The sequence below is a fragment of the Oncorhynchus masou genome, chromosome 29 (assembly GCF_036934945.1).
Source record: "Oncorhynchus masou masou isolate Uvic2021 chromosome 29, UVic_Omas_1.1, whole genome shotgun sequence".
NCBI classification, from domain to species: Eukaryota; Metazoa; Chordata; class Actinopteri; order Salmoniformes; family Salmonidae; genus Oncorhynchus; species Oncorhynchus masou.
Genome location: NC_088240.1, coordinates 64752990 through 64774483, shown reverse-complemented (window position 1 = coordinate 64774483; position 21494 = coordinate 64752990). Strand labels below are relative to the sequence as shown.

At 44.2% G+C, this 21494-nt stretch overlaps 1 protein-coding gene across 1 annotated transcript in view; it reads right to left on the bottom strand.

The window, feature by feature from the left end:
• LOC135520280 (protein PTHB1-like) overlaps positions 1 to 21494 on the bottom strand; it is a 206580-nt gene that overhangs the window by 88600 nt on the left and 96486 nt on the right. The window contains exon 21 of the mRNA XM_064945705.1: positions 7554 to 7673. Within this exon, the coding sequence (XP_064801777.1) occupies positions 7554 to 7673 (120 nt within the window). The remainder of the gene's footprint in view (positions 1 to 7553; positions 7674 to 21494) is intronic.

Here is a 21494-nt window from a genome sequence, read left to right as displayed (position 1 = left end):
CAGTCCTGTCCTGTACTCCCTGTTCACTCATGACTGCGTGGCCATGCATGCCTCCAACTCAATCATCAATTTTACAGATGACACTACAGTGGTAGGCTTGATTACCAACAAAGACAAGACGGCCTACAGGGAGGAGGTGAGGGCCCTCGGATTGTGGTGTCAGGAATATAATGTCAATAAAACAAAGGAGATGATCGTGGACTTCAGGAAACAGCAGAAGGAGCAGCCTCCTATCCACATCGACGGGACAGTAGTGGAGAAGGTGGAAAGTTAAGTTCCTTGGCGTACACATCATGGACAAACTGAAATGGTCCACCCACACAGACAGCGTGGTGAAGAAGGCGCAGCAGCGACTCTTCGAACTCAGGAGGTTGAAGAAATTTGGCTTGTCACCGAAAACACTCACAAACTCCAGGACACCTACACCACCCGATGTCACAGGAAGGCCATAAAGATCATCAAGGACAACAACCACCTGAGCCACTGCCCGTTCACTCCACTATCATCCAGAAGGCGAGGTCAGTACAGGTGCATCAAAGCTGGGACCGAGAGACTGAAAAACAGCTTCTATCTCAAGGCCATCAGACTGTTAAACAGCCATCACTAACATTGAGTGGCTGCTGCCAACATACTGACTCAAATCTCTAGCCACAATATAAAATTGGATGTAATAAATGTATCACTAGCCACTTTAAACAATGCCACTCTATATACTGTTTATAAACATTCCTCATCTCATATGTATATACTGTACTCTATACCATCTACTGCATCTTGCCTATGCCGTTCGGCGAGCACTCATCCATATATTTTTGTGTACACTTTTTATTTACACTTGTGTGTATAAGGTAGTTGTTGTGAAATTGTTAGATTACTTGTTAGATATTACTGCACGGTCGGAACTATAAGCACAATCATTTCGCTACACTCGCATTAACATCTGCTAACCATGTGTACGTGACAAATAAAATTTGATTTGAAGATCTAGTGGGTGGGAGACGAGTGGGATGACATCACCCTGTATGGTTCGAGGCGCATCGATAACGTTTTTATGACAACAGGTCTCACAACAGATCTTAAACAAAGACACAACATTCTCAATACAGTCTCTCAACGGTCTAAAACACCCCAGTCCTACATTAGTAGAAACATTTTGCACTATTTGCAATGTAATTTCTCAAAAGAAAACAAAAAAAAAAACTCTACATTTCACTGCAGTCTCACAGAAGTCTTGCGGTTGTCTCCCAACGTCCACAAAATCTCCTGACATTCGCCCAGCATGCTGACATCTCTCACCATCTATATCAACGCAACCCAATGCGGTAGCCGGCCTGCATGACTGCCTGCATGTCTAGAGCACTGTCGTCAACTCCATCATTAGCATTAGCTGCGTGGGTCTAAACATAACCCATTACAAAAAGCAGGACAGAAACATTAGGGAAACATTACAACACCAGGCATCACATTATTGCCAATCTATGGAGCCTGGGCCAGCCAAGAGTTCAAAAATACCACAGCGCGAAGCTGTGTTAAACAAATGGAAAGCGGCGGCATTGATATGGAGTTGCTAACACATCTACTGTAGCAGTAGCTCACTGCTGCCCAGAACACGATCTACTCGTTACATCCTCCTGTACTTCATAAACAGATGGTTAAAGGCTTACACAATGTAAAGACTGTACAACCATCTACAGTACACCATCACAAACATTATCTGATGACGAATATACTGACAGACAGAGGACATTGTAACATCTGTAGCACTATCTAGTGGTTGTGGACACAGACATGCAGACAGACAGTCGGACAGAGACAGGAACAGTCAGACACAATGAGAAAGCTGGTATCCTCTTCTATCCCAAAGCGTGGATGCTTCCAGCAGCCCCTGGGCTCGCTCTGAGCCCCCACTACCCAGGCGATGCTGCTCCTGAGTTTATACATGCTCACACATACCATAAACACACTTACACTTGGACAAAACACACACTTTATCTCTAAGAGTCTTCACAGATGGGAAGGTGTGTTTGTATGTGCGTTTATATGTGTATGACATGATGGTCTGGCGTCGAAGGCCTCTCTATTCCCTACTCAGCCCCCATTAATAAAAACACAAGCATAAAACAGACCCAAATTCCCGCTTCCAAATACGCCTGCCTGCGCACCCCCCCACTCCCTTCCAGAAAGCTGCCTGCACAAGCGTTTGGTCCCTCCATGCCGAGCTGTGAGCCATGGGTCATACACTTTGGTCACAGCCTTGGAGACACAGTGAGGGGATGAGGAAAACTGTTCCAGGGCCTGTAGTATGAGGAGAACAGTCAATGTCTGGTCACAGCAGACACAGTGAGGGGATGAGGAAACTGTTCCAGGGACTGTAGTATGAGGAGAACAGTCAATGTCTGGTCACAGGAGACACAGTGAGGGGATGAGGAAAACTGTTCCAGGGCCTGTAGTATGAGGAGAACAGTCAATGTCTGGTCACAGGAGACACAGTGAGGGGATGAGGAAAACTGTTCCAGGGCCTGTAGTATGAGGAGAACAGTCAATGTCTGGTCACAGGAGACACAGTGAGGGGATGAGGAAAACTGTTCCAGGGCCTGTAGTATGAGGAGAACAGTCAATGTCTGGTCACAGGAGACACAGTGAGGGGATGAGGAAAACTGTTCCAGGGACTGTAGTATGAGGAGAACAGTCAATGTCTGGTCGAAGAAGACGTGTCAAATAACAATCACTTCTGAGTAATAGGAGTGTAACACGTCAGCAAAAGGATAATAATATGGGGCTAATGGAACAAACCTCGCTGCCCTGTACTTGCGGTAGCTGGTAGATGACAGTAAGGTAATTGAATGGTGAGGTCTGAGGCAGCTGTAGAGGCCATGTGAATGGGATGATGCTAATGGCTAATAGCTGTACTGTGTGGCTGCTGACCGGAGACTGACTGAGGGGGTAATTGAGTTTGGGCTGTGCCCTCAGAGGAGCTGACCTTAAACACCCCGCCCTCCTCCTCCTCTCTATGATGGAGAGAACGAGGGAGGGAGGGAGAATTTCAGTGATCCACTGTTTAATAAAGTACTGCTTCAGTGAAAGTTGAGAGGGCCGGGACTGATCATTGAAATTAACCCAGTCTTCCAGGAACACAAGTTAGCATCATTGCTCTTTTCATGTATCTGTGTCTCAGCTACCATACACTCTGTTAGCAGTTTTGATTGAACGTGGCCCAATGCCTCTCTGTCTCTAAACTGTGTGTGTGTGTGTGTGTGTGTGTGTGGTATAGGTGGCGTCCCTGTGATCCCAGGTGGGCCGTGGGGGGTTCGGAGGAAAGAAGAGAGGAGACACTCTCTCTCTTCCATCTCCCTTTCATCCAGGCCGCTAGAGAAGAGAAGGAGAGCGAGCAGCGACACAGTTCTATCCAAGACACCCTTTGAAGCCTTTCAACTGTACTAGAGGTGCTTCCTGGCTCCCATGCACTCTAACAGGGGGGTTGGTTGGAGCCTAATTACCTTTAAGTCTGCCACAGGTAGGAGAATGTGTGTGTGGTTTATCTACGGTGAAGAAGGAGGGAGGTAGAGGTGTAAGTTGATCTGTTCATTTAGCCCCTTCTGCTTTCGCCTGTGTGCTCCCACCATTCTGGAAATTCTCTCTGAGTTCATAGATGTAAATTGGTTTGGATGTCCTTCTCTTTCCACGTCTCTCTCACACTCCCTAATGGGCGGTGGTTTGGTTGTAAGAGGGACATGCCTGGACAGAGCGCCTTCTCTCTCTAGGTCCAAACCACACAGTTCCATCCTCTGAAGATTTCCATTACAAACAAAACTAATTAGGGATTATTTCCGTTTTCTGTTATGATGTTTGACAGTGGGAGGACAGGGGAGGCAGAGAGAGAGATGCCCCTCAGGTGGGCTATAAAGCCCACAGGAACGTTCAGAGGGACAGATATTCATTGCCGGTGGTAAACCCCAGGCAGCCCATCCACCCTTGGAACATGGTATGGGATGGGGATCTGGTTGTTTGGAGAAGATGGGATTCAAACAAGAGGAGGAAGAGGATGTAGGATAATTCAGACGGGAGCAAGACATTAATCAGGTAGCATCACAAAGACAATTACACTTTCAAAGACACTTGGCTGTCACAAAGTCATCATGTAGGCTATCCACTATTCAAGTAGCACTATGAATCCAAAGGTTTAAAAAATCCAATAAATCCTGTGGTTAGCTCTATTCTGTTTATTTTCATTAGAAATAAAACTCCCATGTCCTTGGCAATGACAAGCATACCCATAACATGATGCAGCCACCACCATGCTTCAAAATATGGTACTAGTGGTACTCAGTGATGTTTTGTGTTGGATTTCCCCCAAACTTAACGCTTTGTATTCAGGACAAAGCACGTATTTCTTTGCCACATTTCTTTGCAGTTTTACTTTAGTGCCTTAAAGAGGTAAATTACCTACTGCTGTCCTCTGACCGTGGTCATGTCTTTATTCTCGTTCTCTTAGATTTAAGTGCTGGCGCCTTTGGCACTATTGATCATGCTATCCTCTTTAAGAGGTTAGAAAACTTGGTTGATCTACGAGGACAGATTCTTAGCTGGCTAACAATTTATACCTTTCCAAGCGGTATCAATTTGTTCAGCTGGGTGATAATCGTAAAGTTCCAAGGTTGGATTTGGCGTTCCTCAAGGTTCTGTGCTTGGACCACTTTTATTTTCACTACACATGCTAGCCCTGGGTAATGTCATCTGTAAGCACAACATGCATATTCATTGCTATGCTGATGACACTCAGTTGTATTTATCAGTTAAACCAAACGATACATCACAGTCAGCCCGCCTTATGTCACAGATGTTGGATGAAAAACAAACTTCTTGTATTTAAACTCTGATAAGACTGATATCATGCTACTTGGCCACAAAAAACTCACAAATAAAGTATCAGGCTTCATTCTTAACATTGATGGTTGCCCCATCACACCAAACATGGTTGTTAAAAACCTTGGTGTTACCTTTGACCCCGGACTAACCTTTGACAACCACATAAAAAGCATATCCAAAACAACCTCCTTCCATCTCAGGAACATTTCCAGAATTAGACACTTGACACCAGATGACGAAAAATTGGTCCATGCATTTGCTTACTCTAATAGATTAGACTATTGTAATGTCCTCCTTTCCAGCTGCTCAGACTCTACTATTAAAAGCGTACAACTTGTACAGAACACTGCAGCTCGCATTTTAACCAGCACAAGAAGGCACAAACACATCACTCCAGTTTTATCTGCAATACACTGGTTGCCTGTAAAGTATCGGTCGGATTTTAAAATCTTACTCTTAACTTCTAAAGCACTGCATGGTCTTGCCCCCTGTTATCTGACAGACATGCTTGTTCCATAACAACCCAGTGAGGGCACTCCGCTCCCTATCTGCTTGTACCTAGATGCAGAACCAAGGCAGGGGGGCGGAGCGTTCCCTATTAAAGCCCTTCAGTTATGGAACAGCTGACACAGGGCAAGCTTTTAGCCGGGCCTTTAATAAGTGATTTTATTGATGGTATTTTATTTATCCTCTTTACGGCTTGCTGTTTGCTTTCCCTTTTGTAATTTATTGTTTTAATGTAGTGTTTCGCTATTTTAAATGCACTAAATAAAGTTTGATTTGATTCCCCATAGAGGCCAGATGGGTTGCTCCACAACAGGCATCACTCACTTCAGTGGGCCACTCTCCCTAAATTACTCTAGAAAGGGAAGCATCCATCTCACTGCTCTTTTTGAAAAGGTGTCCGCATGCTTCTCATCCGATACAGTTCAGAACATTTTGTTCCGTTTTTGTTTATTTTGGTCTTTGGAAAAGTAATTTTTTCGTCTGTTCGTGCACACACATTTTATTCTCTCGAGGCAAGCCGAAGTCTACGCCAATATGTTGGTGATTGGTGAACAGTAGGGATTCTTCAATGTAGTGTTTGTTGTCATTCAATGAGACAAATCATTTTCATTCACATTTTTTCACTTGGGAAATACTGCACCAAACATCTTAGTTAGATGTAAAATTGTGTGACTAAGATCTCCGACAAAAATATCAAAATGAATTGCAGGTTTCTTGAGTTATTTTAGAATAATTCTGACTATTTTGAGGAAGTGTATACTGGCTACGGGTCTCAAAATACACAAAATAGTACTATTGCTGCTTTTTTCCTCATTTTTCAAGCGAAGGTCTTTTAAAGGAGAATGCAAGCACACTCGTTCGGTTCGCCGAGCCGTGTCCCGAACCGAAGCATGCGGAAGGCTTAAGTCATATACATGAAACGCCATCACATGGCCTACCCAATGCAACTCTGAATCATGGTGTAACCACTTCACAAGAGTCTTACCTCAGTGTGTTGAGTGGTGGTCTGTGTGGTATTCTCTCATTAGGGTTAACAGGGGAAATGCGCGTATTTTGTTTGTTTGTTTTTCCTCTGTGTTTTTGGTCTGGTTCTTTTAATTGGCTTGCGGAATGGATTTGTAATTGCACCGCATTCCTTTTGTGTGCACGTGGCATTTGATCTATAGGTCTGAAACAATTGAACAACATATATTTTATCTGGGTGTGATCGAGCCTATTGATGTAAATGCATGTGCCCAGAGTATGTGTGTGGGCTTTATGTAGAGGAAGTGTGTGTGTGTCTGAGTGTGTAGTGTGTATGCGTGTGTTCTTAACGATCGTCGCCCGTCTGTGTCTCCCACACCTCCTCAGTGGGGCTCAGCTCATTAGCGGCAACGCCTGGGTGGATTAACCACACAAAAAGGCACATGGACTGCCGACACAACATCTGCTCACTTCTAACCACTCATGTTTAGTGCTCCTCAAAGCCCTCCAACGTCATCTTAGAAAGGACAAACATGGATTTGTGCTCAATTCAAACCAGGAGTGTCTAAGTGGGGAAAGAGCAGTGTGTGCAGCAGTCTCCTCTCACATCCATCATCTACAAAAGGAGCTGTCAGTCTGTTGCATTCATTTATTCAATTAAGTAGATTTCCTCAACATGGGAATTTAATGCGGAATTCCCTTCTGTCTGTGACTTATGATTGTTTATCTGAGACACACACACACACACAGGGTATGATTGTTTATCTGACACACACACACACACACACACACACACAGGGTCAAGACAAATTATGTTTGGAAATCAAACAGAAAAAAAATGTCCCGTTCTGAGGTTGAAAAAAAAAAAAAAAGCCCTTTCCCTCCTCAGTTAACTACAGTTTTAATTCAGGGAAAAAAATATCAGAAAAATTGCAATTCGCCAGCTATTACAGCCAATCAGGGAGGGAGGGATGGAGGGAGGAGTAGAACCAGATGGAAGAGAGGAAAGTGAGGGACATCAAACAGAGCTTGAGCTCAGTGTGAGCCTTATATGAGACCAGCATCAGCACGATCTGAACACAGCATAAGAACAGCCCCAGCAGACATGAGACCAGTCATATACCGTATGAGCTAAAGGAGGGTGAATCACAAGCTAAGGATGAGCTTTCCATGTGTCCATGTGTCCTGACTTTGTGTGTGTCCATCCCTTGACGTACCTGTCTTGGACTTGACTTTCTTGGACGGCTGTTTCTTTTTGATGAACTTGGTGGCAGACTCCTGTTGCAGGGGCGGCTCCTCCAGGTCCGTAACAGCCTCCGCGATTGGCTCACAGCCCCCTGAGTTACAGGAAGAAGAGCATAATCAACAGCCAATCATAGAGACTGAATCCTATCATGAATCCTACCCATTGCCAACAAAGGGTATATAACAAAGTATTGAGATAAACTTTTGTTATTGACCAAATACTTATTTTCCACCATAATTTGCAAATAAATTCATTAAAAATCCTACAATGTGATTTTCTGGATTTTTTTTCCTCATTTTGTCTGTCATAGTTGAAGTGTACCTATGATGAAAATGACAGGCCTCTCTCATATTCTTAAGTGGGAGAACTTGCACAATTGGTGGCTGACTAAATACTTTTTTGCCCCACTGTATGTACGGCAGGACCAAATCGAAGAGATGGGTAGGAGCAAGCCCATGTAATGCTTGATAGGTTAGCAGTAAAACCCTAGCCTTAACAGGAAGCCAGGCTAGCACTGAAGTAATATGCTCAAATGTTTTGGTTCTAGTCAAGATTCTATCAGAAGTAATTAGCACTAACTGAAGTTAATTTAGTGCTTTAGCTGGGTAGCCGGAGTAGAGCATTGCAGTAGTCTAATCAAGAAGTGACAAAAGCATGGATTAACTTTTCTGCATCATTCTTAGACAAAATACTTCAGATTTTTGCAATGTTACTAAGATGGAAAAAGCTGCCCTTAAAATATTATTGATATGTTTGTCAAAAGAGAGATCAGGGTCCAGAGTAACGCTGAGGTCCTTGAGTTGAGTTTGAGTTTATTTTTACAGGGACAGTACACAGTACACAGTACACCGGTTTTACTACGGGACGCATTGGAGTGAATATGGGCCAGCATCCCTGCGGAACGCTTTCCACACCTTGTAGTCCATACCCCGACAAATTCAGGCTGTTCTGAGGGCAAAAGGGGGTGCAACTCAATATTAGGAAGGTGTTCCTAAAGTTTTGTACACTAAATGTACATACACAAATCAAACCTGTGTGTAACATCTCTCTCTGGAATATCAAGTTAGGATTTGGCCGTAACATGTGTCAAATGTGTAATAAAAGTGTTCCTCTTCAGCTGCCCTTTTTCAAGTGACAAAGTCTCAGTAATTGTCAGATGTGGTTATGTAAGAACTTCATCTTCTACCAGGGCCTACAAATGTCAATATTAACGTGTGTGTGTATGGAATGTGTTTGTATGTATGTGGCCATGTCGGTGTTGCCTATGTGTTGTGTGCGCTGGGGGTGTCACAGTGAGACCCCCTCCAAGAGTATCTATCGGCTCTTCAATACCAAGGATGAACGGGAATTAGGAACCTCCTCGGGTCTATGAATCAGACCCCTTCTCTCTCCCTCTCGCCTCTCCTCTCTACCTTCTCCACCTCTCCGTCTGACCCCCAATCCCAAGGGCTTGTGTCATTTTTCATGCCACTTTCATTTTACACCCTCAAAACACACCGTCTGAGCTGGCAGTGGTGTGTGTGAACGTGTGTGTGTGTTGGTCTGGGTAAGTGGTTACGTATGCAAGTGTTCATATGTGTGTGTGTGTGTGTGTGTGTGTGTGTATTTAAAATGCCCTCTACCTCTTGGCAGATGACCCTAATCCCTGTCTAAAGTTTTATCCTATGCTATAAAGCCAATCCTGCTCTGTTTAGTGAGGCCAATTGGTTGGGATGGCCCCTGGGGTTACGCCGAGGCAACAGGCAGCCTCAGTTTTTTTTTACCTCTTCCTGGTCATTGGCTTGTTTGAAATTGGATACGCCAGCCTTTAATTGGGCAGGTGTTTTTCTAAGCTTGTCTTTTTGCAATTTCGGACAGTGGCGGTGTGTGTGTGATCAAGTGTAGTCTGTGTGTGCAGAGAGAGAGGGGTCGTATGTGGGGACAAGGGTCGTATGTGTGTCTTAACCTCTGCCCAGCCATACATCAACACATGTTAAGGAAAGGGCCCCCACCTCTGGACCCCCTTTAGCCTGAAACGGAGCTCTTTAGGTGGAGAGACAAGCCAGGCAGCCCTCTCTCAGACTGTAGTATGGAGCTGCACACTGTCACATATACTAGGCGTGTGATTGTAGTTAGAAGAGCAAATAGATAGGATGGAACTGCTGGAACGGTTGGTTGTGGTTTAGTTTGGTCTCCGTCTAAAACGGTTGGTCGTGGTTTGGTTTCTGTTTTAAAACGGTTGGTAGTGGTTTAGGCTGGTCTCTGTTTTAAAACGGTTGGTCGTGGTTTAGTTTGGTCTCTGTTTTAAAACGGTTGGTAGTGGTTTAGGCTGGTCTCTGTTTTAAAACAGTTGGTCGTGGTTTGGTTTGGTCTCTGTTTTAAAACGGTTGGTCGTGGTTTAGTCTGGTCTCTGTTTTAATAAGGTTGGTCGTGGTTTGGTTTGGTCTCTGTTTTAAAACGGTTGGTCGTGGTTTAGTCTGGTCTCTGTTCTAAAACGGTTGGTCGTGGTTTAGTCTGGTCTCTGTTTTAAAACGGTTGGTCGTGGTTTGGTTTGGTCTCTGTTTTAAAACGGTTTGTCGTGGTTTGGTTTGGTCTCTGTTCTAAAACGGTTGGTCTCTGTTCTAAAACGGTTGGTCGTGGTTTGGTCTCTGTTCTAAAACGGTTGGTCGTGGTTTGGTCTCTGTTCTAAAACGGTTGGTCGTGGTTTGGTCTCTGTTCTAAAACGGTTGGTCGTGGTTTGGTCTCTGTTCTAAAATGGTTGGTCGTGGTTTGGTCTCTGTTCTAAAATGGTTGGTCGTGGTTTGGTCTCTGTTCTAAAATGGTTGGTCGTGGTTTGGTCTACATTATGTGCAATTCCCTACTGAACCGTTGTTGCTGCTCAATTTCAGTAGTTTTTTTTATGGTTACATCTACGGAACCATTTGGTTGTGGTCAAAAGAACTAGAGCATGTACCAAACCACCGTTGGTTGTGGTTTGAATGTGTTAGACCGTTGTGTAGTGTAATGGTTCAGAAGATCATTTGGTTGTGGTTTGGTCTCAAATCTTGCAGATTGTTTGCTTGCGATATGATCTCTAGAAATCCCTCTTTCTCCCCAGCCCAAAAGTGCACCTCCTGGTTTTGAAGTCAAAAATCAAACAGCTGTAAATCAAACAGACACCTGATCTACCTGTACAGCCTAAACCCTGTCCCAACCACAAAGTCAACACCAAGGCTTTTTTCTCCACTCTTTATGATGTCCACATTGTACAAGTCAGGAGAGGAGGGAGATCGTTGGAAAGACACTGGGTTTTATGGTTATAATGTTGCGCAATGAGAGAGATATGGCCACACACTGACACATTGCCAAATTTGATAATGCACGCGAGCACACGCACGCACCCAGAAAGAGAGAGTGAGGCAGATGGAGACATACAGAGACAGCGCTCTCTAAATGGGGTTTAGCCTAGGAATTCCTAACCGCTTTAAGTAGTTGAGCATTAAGTAGTGCTTTAGCTCACAGAGAAGACCCCCATTCATTCAGTGACAGTAGCCCTGCTCTCAACTTCAACATCTATTTCCTCTCCCTTCTCTTTAAGTCCTACAGGAATAGATCTCCTAACCACAAGGCATAACTTAAATCCTCCCAAAACATCTGAGAAAGGAGACTCCAAACACAAGGCAAGATACATCTGTTTACGCCGTCAGAAATGGCTCCCAAAGACAAGATTTGGATATAGGAACAAAGGTATCCTCAATGGACTTGGAACTTGGAAGGGGGGGGGGGTGTATTTTAGGACTGAAACACTTCAATTTCTAGAGTTTTAATTAGAGACGTTGATAGGAGAGGAGATTCTGGGAGAGAACACACACTTAAATACATGTACGGAATACAGTCAGACAACAGCACGCACGCACGCACACACACACACACGCCTCAAAGCCTGCTTGCATAACATCCCGTCAACAACCCTGCACCCCAGTAGTACATCACAATCACATTCCCCTGGCATTCACTTTATCACAACATATGGTTTTTCTCCACTGCATATATATTCAGAGGGGGGACGTTCAAGATCTCCGAACTGTTGCCAAAAACGCCTGGTTCCAGCCGAGTAGCTAATGTATTCAACACATAGCAGGGAGAAGGGAATTTGACTAGTTCAGAGAGAGATACCACAGCAGAACCCTGAGCTGAGACAGAGCTGCATTTTCCTGACAAAATGTCAAGAATATTAAACAATTAAGAGTGTAATTTCACCAAATTTAAAACCCTTATTCAAGGTTTCAAAGACCTCTCTGATGAGAATAGGCTACCTGTCCTGTTGGGGGAGGATGCAGAGAGCTGTGGATTGGCAGCGAACTACATTGCTGCATGCCATAAGATGAGGGGACAATGTCTGACAGACCAACCAACCTGCACATGTCCTCTATGCCTCTGTTATTGTTCAACATATGGTTATTTTGACCCTTGATTATAGTTGTTACTGTTGTCCTGTTGACAATATTGATTAATATTATAAATCTCCAAAGTAAGCTTTGGCAATATGTACATTGTTATGACATACTAAAATAAATCATTGATTTGAGAGAGAGAGAGAGAAAAGAAGAGAGAAAGAAAGAATAAAAGAAAGAGAACGAAAGACAGGGTGAGAGAACGAGAGAAAGAGCAAACGAAGAGAGCAAAATGAGAGAGAAAAAGAGACAGAAAGAAGGAGAGGGAGAGAGTGAAAGTAAGAGAATGCAAGAGAGAGAGAAAGAAAGAAGGAGCGAGAGGAAGACAGAAAGAGTAAGAGAGAGAGAGGGAAGTGAGAAAAAGAAAGAGGGAGAGAGAAAGAAAGAGTGAGAGAGGAGAGAAAGAAAGAGTGAGAGAGCATGTATAGGTTCTCTGACTAATGTGAAAACATGATGGGGGGGTTGGATGTGTTCCCTAAAGGAGACTTGTTCCCCAGCCTGTGTTATTCCTGCCCAGTGTGGAGTGGAGACTGGAAGTTCCATATAAAATGTGGTAAATCATGAAGTGGAACTGTGGTGTGTGTAGACGCAGAGGTATCAATCTTCTTCTGTGGTGGGAGAGAGAAGATCCAGTTGAAGTCGGAAGTTTAAATACACTTAGGTTGGAGTCATTAAAACTTGTTTTTCAACCGCTCCACAAATTTCTTGTTAACAAACTATAGTTTTGGCAAGTCGGTTAGGACATCTACCTTGTGCATGACACAAGTAATTTTTCCAACAATTATTTACAGACAGATAATTTCACTTATAATTCACTGTATCACAATTCCAGTGGGTCAGAAGTTTACATACACTAAATTGACTAACTTTAAACAGCTGGGAAAATTCCAGGAAATTATGTAATGGCTTTAGAAGCTTCTGATAGGCTAATTGACATCATTTGAGTCAATTGGAGGTGTACCTGTGGATGTATTTCAAGGCCTACCTTCAAACTCATTGCCTCTTTGCTTGACATCATGGGAAAATCAAAAGAAATCAGCCAAGACCTCCGCAAGTCTGGTTCATCCTTGGGAGCAATTTCCCAAATGCCTGAAGGTACCACGTTCATCTGTACAAACAATAGTACGCAAGTATAAACACCATGAGACCACACAGCCCTCATACCACTCAGGAAGGAGATGCGTTCTGTCTCCTAGAGATGAATGTATTTGGTGCGAAAAGTGTAAATCAATCCCAGAACAACAGCAAAGGACCTTGTGAAGATGCTGGAGGAAACAGGTACAAAAGTATCTATATCCACAGTAAAATGAGTCCTGCATTGACATAACCTGAAAGGCCGCTCAGCAAGGAATAAGCCACTGCTCCAAAACCACCATAAAAAGCCAGACTACGGTTTGCAACTGCACATGGGAACAAAGATCGTCCTTTTTGGAGAAATATCCTCTGGTCTGATGAAACAAAAATTTAACTGTTTGGCCATAATGACCAACGTTATGTTTGGAGGGAAAAGGGGAGGCTTGCAAGCCGAAGAACACCATCCCAACCGTGAAGCACAGGGGTGGCAGCATCATGTTGTGGGGAAGCTTTGCTGCAGTAGGGACTGGTGTACTTCACAAAATAGATGGCATCATGAGGAGGAAAATTATGTGGATACATTGAAGCAACATCTCAAGATAGGAAGTTAAGGCTTGTTCGCAAATGGGTCTTCCACATCAAATCAAATTTTATTTGTCACATACACATGGTTAGCAGATGTTAATGCGAGTGTAGCGAAATGCTTGTGCTTCTTGCTTCCAACAATGCAGTAATAACCAACAAGTAATCTAACTAACAATTCCAAAACTACTGTCTTATACACAAGTGTAAGGGGATAAAGAATATGTACATAAAGATATATGAATGAGTGATGGTACAGAGCAGCATAGGCAAGATACAGTAGATGGTATCGAGTACAGTATATACATATGAGATGAGTATGTAAACAAAGTGGCATAGTTAAAGTGGCTAGTGATACATGTATTACATAAAGATGCAGTAGATGATAGAGTACAGTATATACGTATACATATGAGATGAATAATGTAGGGTATGTAAACATTATATTAGGTAGCATTGTTTAAAGTGGCTAGTGATATATTTTACATCATTTCCAATCAATTCCCATTATTAAAGTGGCTGGAGTTGAGCCAGTGTGTTGGCAGCAGCCACTCAATGTTAGTGGTTGCTGTTTAACAGTCTGATGGCCTTGAGATAGAAGCTGTTTTTCAGTCTCTCGGTCCCAGCTTTGATGCACCTGTACTGACCTCACCTTCTGGATGATAGCGGGGTGAACAGGCAGTGGCTCGGGTGGGTGTTGTCCTTGATGATCTTTATGGCCTTCCTGTAACATCGGGTGGTGTAGGTGTCCTGGAGAGCAGGTAGTTTGCCCCCGGTGATGCGTTGTGCAGACCTCACTACCCTCTGGAGAGCCTTACGGTTGTGGGCGGAGCAGTTGCCGTACCAGGCGGTGATACAGCCCGCCAGGATGCTCTCGATTGTGCATCTGTAGAAGTTTGTGAGTGCTTCAGCCTCCTGAGGTTGAAGAGGCGCTGCTGCGCCTTCTTCACGATGCTGTCTGTGTGAGTGGACCAATTCAGTTTGTCTGTGATGTGTATGCCGAGGAACTTAAAACTTACTACCCTCTCCACATCGATGTGGATAGGGGGGTGTTCCCTCTGCTGTTTCCTGAAGTCCACAATCATCTCCTTAGTTTTGTTGACGTTGAGTGTGAGGTTATTGTCCTGACACCACACTCTGAGGGCCCTCACCTCCTCCCTGTACGCTGTCTCGTCGTTGTTGGTAATCAAGCCTACCACTGTTGTGTTGTCTGCAAACTGGACAATGACCCCAAGCATACTTCCAAAGTTGCTTAAGGACAACAAAGTCAAGGTATTGGAGTGGCCATCACAAAGCTCTGACCTCAATCCCATTGAAAAATTGTGGGCAGAACTGAAAAAGAGTGTGTGAGCAAGGAGTTCTACAAACCTGACTCAGTTACATCAGCTCTGTCAGGAGGAATGGGCCAAAATTCACCCAACTTATTGCGGGAAGCTTGTGGAAGGCAACACAAAACGTGTGACCCAAGTTAAACAATTTTAAAGGCAATGCTACCAAATACTAATTGAGTGTAAGTAAACTTCTGACCCACTGGGAATGTGATGAAATAAATAACTCTACTATTATTCTGACATTTCACATTCTTAAAATAAAGTTGTGATCCTAACTGACCTAATACAGGGAATTTTAACTACGATTAAATGTCAGGAATTGCGAAACACTGAGTTTAAATGTATTTGGCTAAGGTGTATGTAAACTTCCGACTTCAACTGTATGTATAAACACATGCATGCATACACACACTGAAATAAATGTACAGTGAAAACACACAAAACAAGAAGGCCACAACATCTAGTTCATTCTATGATGATCTTCAAGTAGAGAGACCTTAAGCTATGCTTACTGACAGACATGGATAGAGTAAACAAGAAAGACAGAGAGATACAAGGGAGAGAGCAACATTACACCCACAACACCAAATGCACAGCCATATTGTAAAGCAGCCCAACATTTGACCTAATGACAGAGCAAAGCTAACAGTTCTGAGTAATGAAGGCCATGTGATAAACAGTGCTGACTGAACTGATACCATCAGATGCTGCTGACAGGGTGTGCGTGTGTGCGTGTGTGTGCTTCGAGACAGAGAGCAAGGGCCAAGAGCAGCTGTTACAACCAGCGTCTCAGCAGGCCGCCCAGGTGATGTCATCCGAGCGAGACACAGGTTCAGGTAAGGAGAGGGTGAGCTGGAGAGATGAGGAGAACGACAGAAGAGGGTCTCACTGTGTACCGGAGACAGGAATCTACACATCTTACAAGTATGTGTGTGTGTCATAAGAGAGAAAATATTCTGTATATCCTTCAGGCACAAATATAAGCACAAATAGGGCTCTATCAGGGAGTACAGTACATTTGTGTCTGTGTACTCTGTGTTTTTTCAACTGTCAGGTCCCACACAGTATTGGTAGTGGGAAGTTCATACAAACTACAAATCCTATCCATCCATTTTTATACAATGCCTGGAATAGGGTGTACTGCAAGGCCATGAAGTGGGGCTTGTGTGTGTGTGTGTGTGAGCGTGCGTGCGTGTGTGTGTGTGTGAGCGTGCGTGAGTGAGTGAGTGCGCGCGAGCGTGCGTGTGTGTGTGTGCCCAGTCTCCGTGGGAGACTGTTGCCGCCAGTGTTGTTGGAAACGTAAACAACTTTTGCGTTTACAGCCGATTGAAACAGCAACATCTTTGGGGTTTGTAACAAATGACTGTTTACATAAAGAGTGACAGGGCTTTGGTCATACAGGAGTCGCTTGACTTTCTCGCTCTGTGTATTGTGTGTGTGTGTTTTGGCAGCAGAACAACAGTGAAAGGAAAGAGACCGGACGACATGGATCCTGTCCGCTCAATACTCTTGACACACACACACACACACACACACACACTACAGTTCTGCATCAGGTCGGATACACACCACAAAAAAAAAATTGTGTTGAGAATTTCATTCTGTGAACGGTGAGGCTTCCAGGCATGAACGTATTGAGAGAGTGTGGAGCAGGGACGTATTAAGAGAGTGTGGAGCAGGGACGTATTGAGAGAGTGTGGAGCAGGGACGTATTGAGAGAGTGTGGAGCAGGGACGTATTGAGAGAGTGTGGAGCAGGGACGTATTGAGAGAGTGTGGAGCAGGGACGTATTGAGAGAGTGTGGAGCAGGGACGTATTGAGAGAGTGTGGAGCAGGGACGTGAGAGAGTGTGAGAGAGTGTGGAGCAGGGACGTATTGAGAGAGTGTGGAGCAGGGACGTATTGAGAGAGTGTGCAGCAGGGACGTATTGAGAGAGTGTGCAGCAGGGACGTATTGAGAGAGTGTGCAGCAGGGACGTATTGAGAGAGTGTGGAGCATGGACGTATTGAGAGAGTGTGGAGCATGGACGTATTGAGAGAGTGTGGAGCAGGGTACGTATTGAGAGAGTGTGAAGCAGGGTACGTATTGAGAGAGTGTGGAGCAGGGTACGTATTGAGAGAGTGTGGAGCAGGGACGTATTGAGAGAGTGTGCAGCAGGGACATATTGAGAGAGTTTGGAGCAGGGAACTGACCATTATTTATGCGGTGCTGAAACATTCTAATTCGTCTAGGTGCAGAGCTTTTGTTCCCTCCCCCCCACATGAGAATAGGCAATGCCAAGTTGACTTTCTCTGGCTAGCCTAGCTCACGCGAAAATGGGTAACATAGGACTAACTAAAGAAATAAAAAGAAAGGTTATGATGGAGGAATAGGCTACATCATCGTGAAAACAGATGCTGCGTGAGTGAAATCCCCGGTTCGTAGAACAACAAACCGGTAGATGGATATACAGCCGGCAAAAAGTGCAAGCAGGTAATTGTTTATGATAATTCAATTAAATATCAGTTAATTAATAGCCTGCGTTAATTCAGGCTTTTGTTTATTTAGACCATACGCAGGCCATATAAAGTGTAAACCGGTGTGGCTAGTAAAAATTTGAATATCCATATAATAGCCTATTAAATAAATGTAGCCTATTTTTGCAGCCTACTGTGCATTCAGAAGTATTCAGACCACCTTTCCCTTCACCTTTTTCACATTTTGTTACGTTACAGACTTATTCTAAAATTAATTATATTGTTTTTTCCCTCATCAATGTATACACAATACCCAATAATGACAAAGCATTTGTTGCAAATGTCTCAAAGACCAACTGAAATATTACATTTACATAAGTATTCAGACCCTTTACTCAGTACCTTGTTGAAGCACCTTTGGCAGCGATTAGTCTTCTTGGGTTTGACGCTAAAAGCTTGGCACACCTGTATTTGGGGAGTTTCTCCCATTCTTCTCTGCAGATCGTCTCAAGCTCTGTCAGGTTGGATGGGGAGTGTCCCTGCACAGCTGTTTTCAGCTTTGATCTGGTTCAAGTTTGTGCTCTGGCTGGGTCGCTCAAGGACATTCAGAGACTTGTCCTGAAGCCACTCCTGCGTTGTCTTGGCTGTGTGCTTAGTGGCTTCGTTGTCCTGATGGACGGTGAACATTCACCCACAGTCTGATGTCCGTTGGACTCTGGAGCAGGTTTTAATCAAGGATCTCTCTTTATTTTGCTCCGTTCATCTTTCCCTTGATCCTGACTAGTCTCCAAGTCCCTGCCGGTGAAAAACATCCCCACAGCATGATGCTGCCACCACCATGCTTCACCGTAGGGATGGTATTGGCCAGGTGATGAGTGGTGCCTGCTTTCCTCCAGATGCGACACTTGACATTCAGGCCAAATAGTTCCATCTTGGTTTCATCAGACCAGAGAATCTTGTTTCTCACGGTCAGAGAGTCTTTTAGCTGCATTTTGGGAAACTCCAAGTGGGCTGTCATGTGCCAATTACTGGGGAGTGGTCACTCACCCATAAGACCTTATTGGTTGAATGCTGCAGAGATGGTTGTTCTTCTGGAAGGTTCTCCCATCTCCACAGAGGAACCCTGGAGCTCTATCAGAGTGACCATCAGGTTCTTGCTCACCTCCCTGACCAAGACTCTTCTCCCCCGATTGCGCAGTTTGGCCAGGTGGCCAGCTCTAGGAAGACTCTTGGTGTTTCCAAACTTCTTCCATTTAAGAATGGTAGAGGCCAGGCCTCCCGAGTAGTGCAGCGGTCTACGGCACTGCATTGCAGTGCTTGAGGTGTCACTACAGATCCACATTTGATCCCGGGCAGTGTCACAGCTGGTCACGACTGGGAGACCCATGGGGGTCTCATGGGGCGACAGGTAGCCTAGAGGTTAGAGCGTTGGACTAGTAACCAGAAGGTTGCAAGATCGAATTCCCGAGCTGACAAGGTAAAAATCTGTCATTCTGCCCCTGAACAAGGCAGTAAACCCATTGTTCCTAGGCCGTCATTGAAAGTAAGAGTTTGTTCTTAACTGACTTGCCTAGTTAAATAAAGGTACAATTTAAAAAATGAAGCAGCGCACAATTGGCCCAGTGTCGTCCAGTTTAGGGGAGGGTTTGGCCGGCCGGGATGTCCGTGACCCATCGTGCTCTAGCGACTCCTGTGGCAGGCCGGGGCGCATGCACGCTGACACAGTTGCCAGTTGTCCGGGTTAAGCGAGCAGTGTCAGAATCAGTGCGGCTTGGCAGGGTCGTGTTTTCGGAGGACACATGGCTTTCGACCTTCACCTCTCCCGAGTCCGTACGGGAGTAGCAGCGATGGGACAAGACTAACTACCAATTGGATATCACGGAATTGGGGAGAAAAAGTTTTTAAAAAGAATGAAAGGTGGAGGCCACTGTGTTCTTGGGGATATTCAATGCTGCAGACACCCTTTTTGGTACCCTTCCCCAGATCTGTGCCTAGACACAATCCTGTCTCTGAACTATACGGACAATTCCTTCGACTTCATTGCTTGGTTTTTGCTCTGACATGCACTGTCAACTGTGGGACCTTACTGTATATAGACAGGTGTGTACCTTTCCAAATCAAGTTCAATCAATTGAATTTACCACAGGGACTCCAGTCAAGTTGTAGAAACATCTCAAGGATGATCAATGGAAACAGGATGCACCCTGAGCTCAATTACAAGTCTCATAGCCAAGGGACTGAATACTTATGGATATAAATTTTTTACATTTATTTTTAATACATTTGCAAACATATCTAAAATCTAGTTTTTTAGCTTTGTCATTATGGGGTATTGTGTGTAGATCAATTGTTTATTTAAGTTTAATTTAAACTATTTGATTATCGAAACAATGTTAAATATAAAGATCTTGTTTTGTTATGTCGTCTATAGGCTTTCAGTAGGTAAAAAGGCTAATTAAAATGCTATTATTCTTAAAGCGATTTGCGTCGTCAATGTGACGCATCGCATTGTGTAGACAAAAAGACATGCCTATCGTTCTTAATTCATGGCATGGTTTCCTTTTACACAAATGTTGAATACACATCCAGACAAATTCATCCATGCAGGGAAGGGGAATAATAGCATACTACTACGGAGTCATGAAAACAATGACATAAATTGGATGTAATTTGGTGGGTCACGGATCGGCTCTCGGAACAATACTTTGAGGGTGGGTCGGGCTGGCGTGATGTCGGATATCTCCAAAACAAGCTGTGCAGAACTCTGACACAGACACACACACCCTGGATGGACATCATATAAGGGATTTTTTTATTTTTTATTTATTTTTTATTTCACCTTTATTTAACCAGGTAGGCTAGTTGAGAACAAGTTCTCATTTGCAACTGCGACCTGGCCAAGATAAAGCATAGCAGTGTGAACAGACAACACAGAGTTACACATGGAGTAAACAATTAACAAGTCAATAACACAGTAGAAAAAAGGGGAGTCTATATACATTGTGTGCAAAAGGCATGAGGAGGTAGGCGAATAATTACAATTTTGAAGATTAACACTGGAGTGATAAATGATCAGATGGTCATGTACAGGTAGAGATATTGGTGTGCAAAATAGCAGAAAAGTAAATAAATAAAATTTACTTTTTGCAATTCTTTTTGCAATTTTTGCAAGTCACAGGCAGCAGAGTACTGGAACGAAAGGCGGCCAAATGAGGTGTTGGCTTTAGGGATGATCAGTGAGACACACCTGCTGGAGCGCGTGCTACGGATGGGTGTTGCCATCGTGACCAGTGAACTGAGATAAGGCGGAGCTTTACCTTGCATGGACTTGTAGATGACCTGGAGCCAGTGGGTCTGGCAACGAATATGTAGCGAGGGCCAGCCGACTAGAGCATACAAGTCGCAGTGGTGGGTGGTGTAAGGTGCTTTAGTGACAAAACGGATGGCACTGTGATAAACTGCATCCAGTTTGCTGAGTAGAGTGTTGGAAGCTATTTTGTAGATGACATCGCCGAAGTCGAGGATCGGTAGGATAGTCAGTTTTACTAGGGTAAGTTTGGCGGCGTGAGTGAAGGAGGCTTTGTTGCGGAATAGAAAGCCGACTCTTGATTTGATTTTCGATTGGAGATGTTTGATAGGAGTCTGGAAGGAGAGTTTACAGTCTAGCCAGACACCTAGGTACTTATAGATGTCCACATATTCAAGGTCGGAACCGTCCAGGGTGGTGATGCACGTCGGGCATGCGGGTGCAGGCAGTGATCGGTTGAAAAGCATGCATTTGGTTTTACTAGCGTTTAAGAGCAGTTGGAGGCCACGGAAGGAGTGTTGTATTGCATTGAAGCTCGTTTGGAGGTTAGATAGCACAGTGTCCACAGGATACCTCCAGTAGTCCCAAATAACACACACTATTGCGACTTTTCTGGTTTACTGCCCACATCCATACAGTAACAGTCCCAAGCTACTGCATAAGCTGCCTAAGTTGTCATAACTATCAAAGACCCTAGCATCTATGCCACTACCATGGCAGCTTTGTGTACTGTAAGGCTAACGACAAACA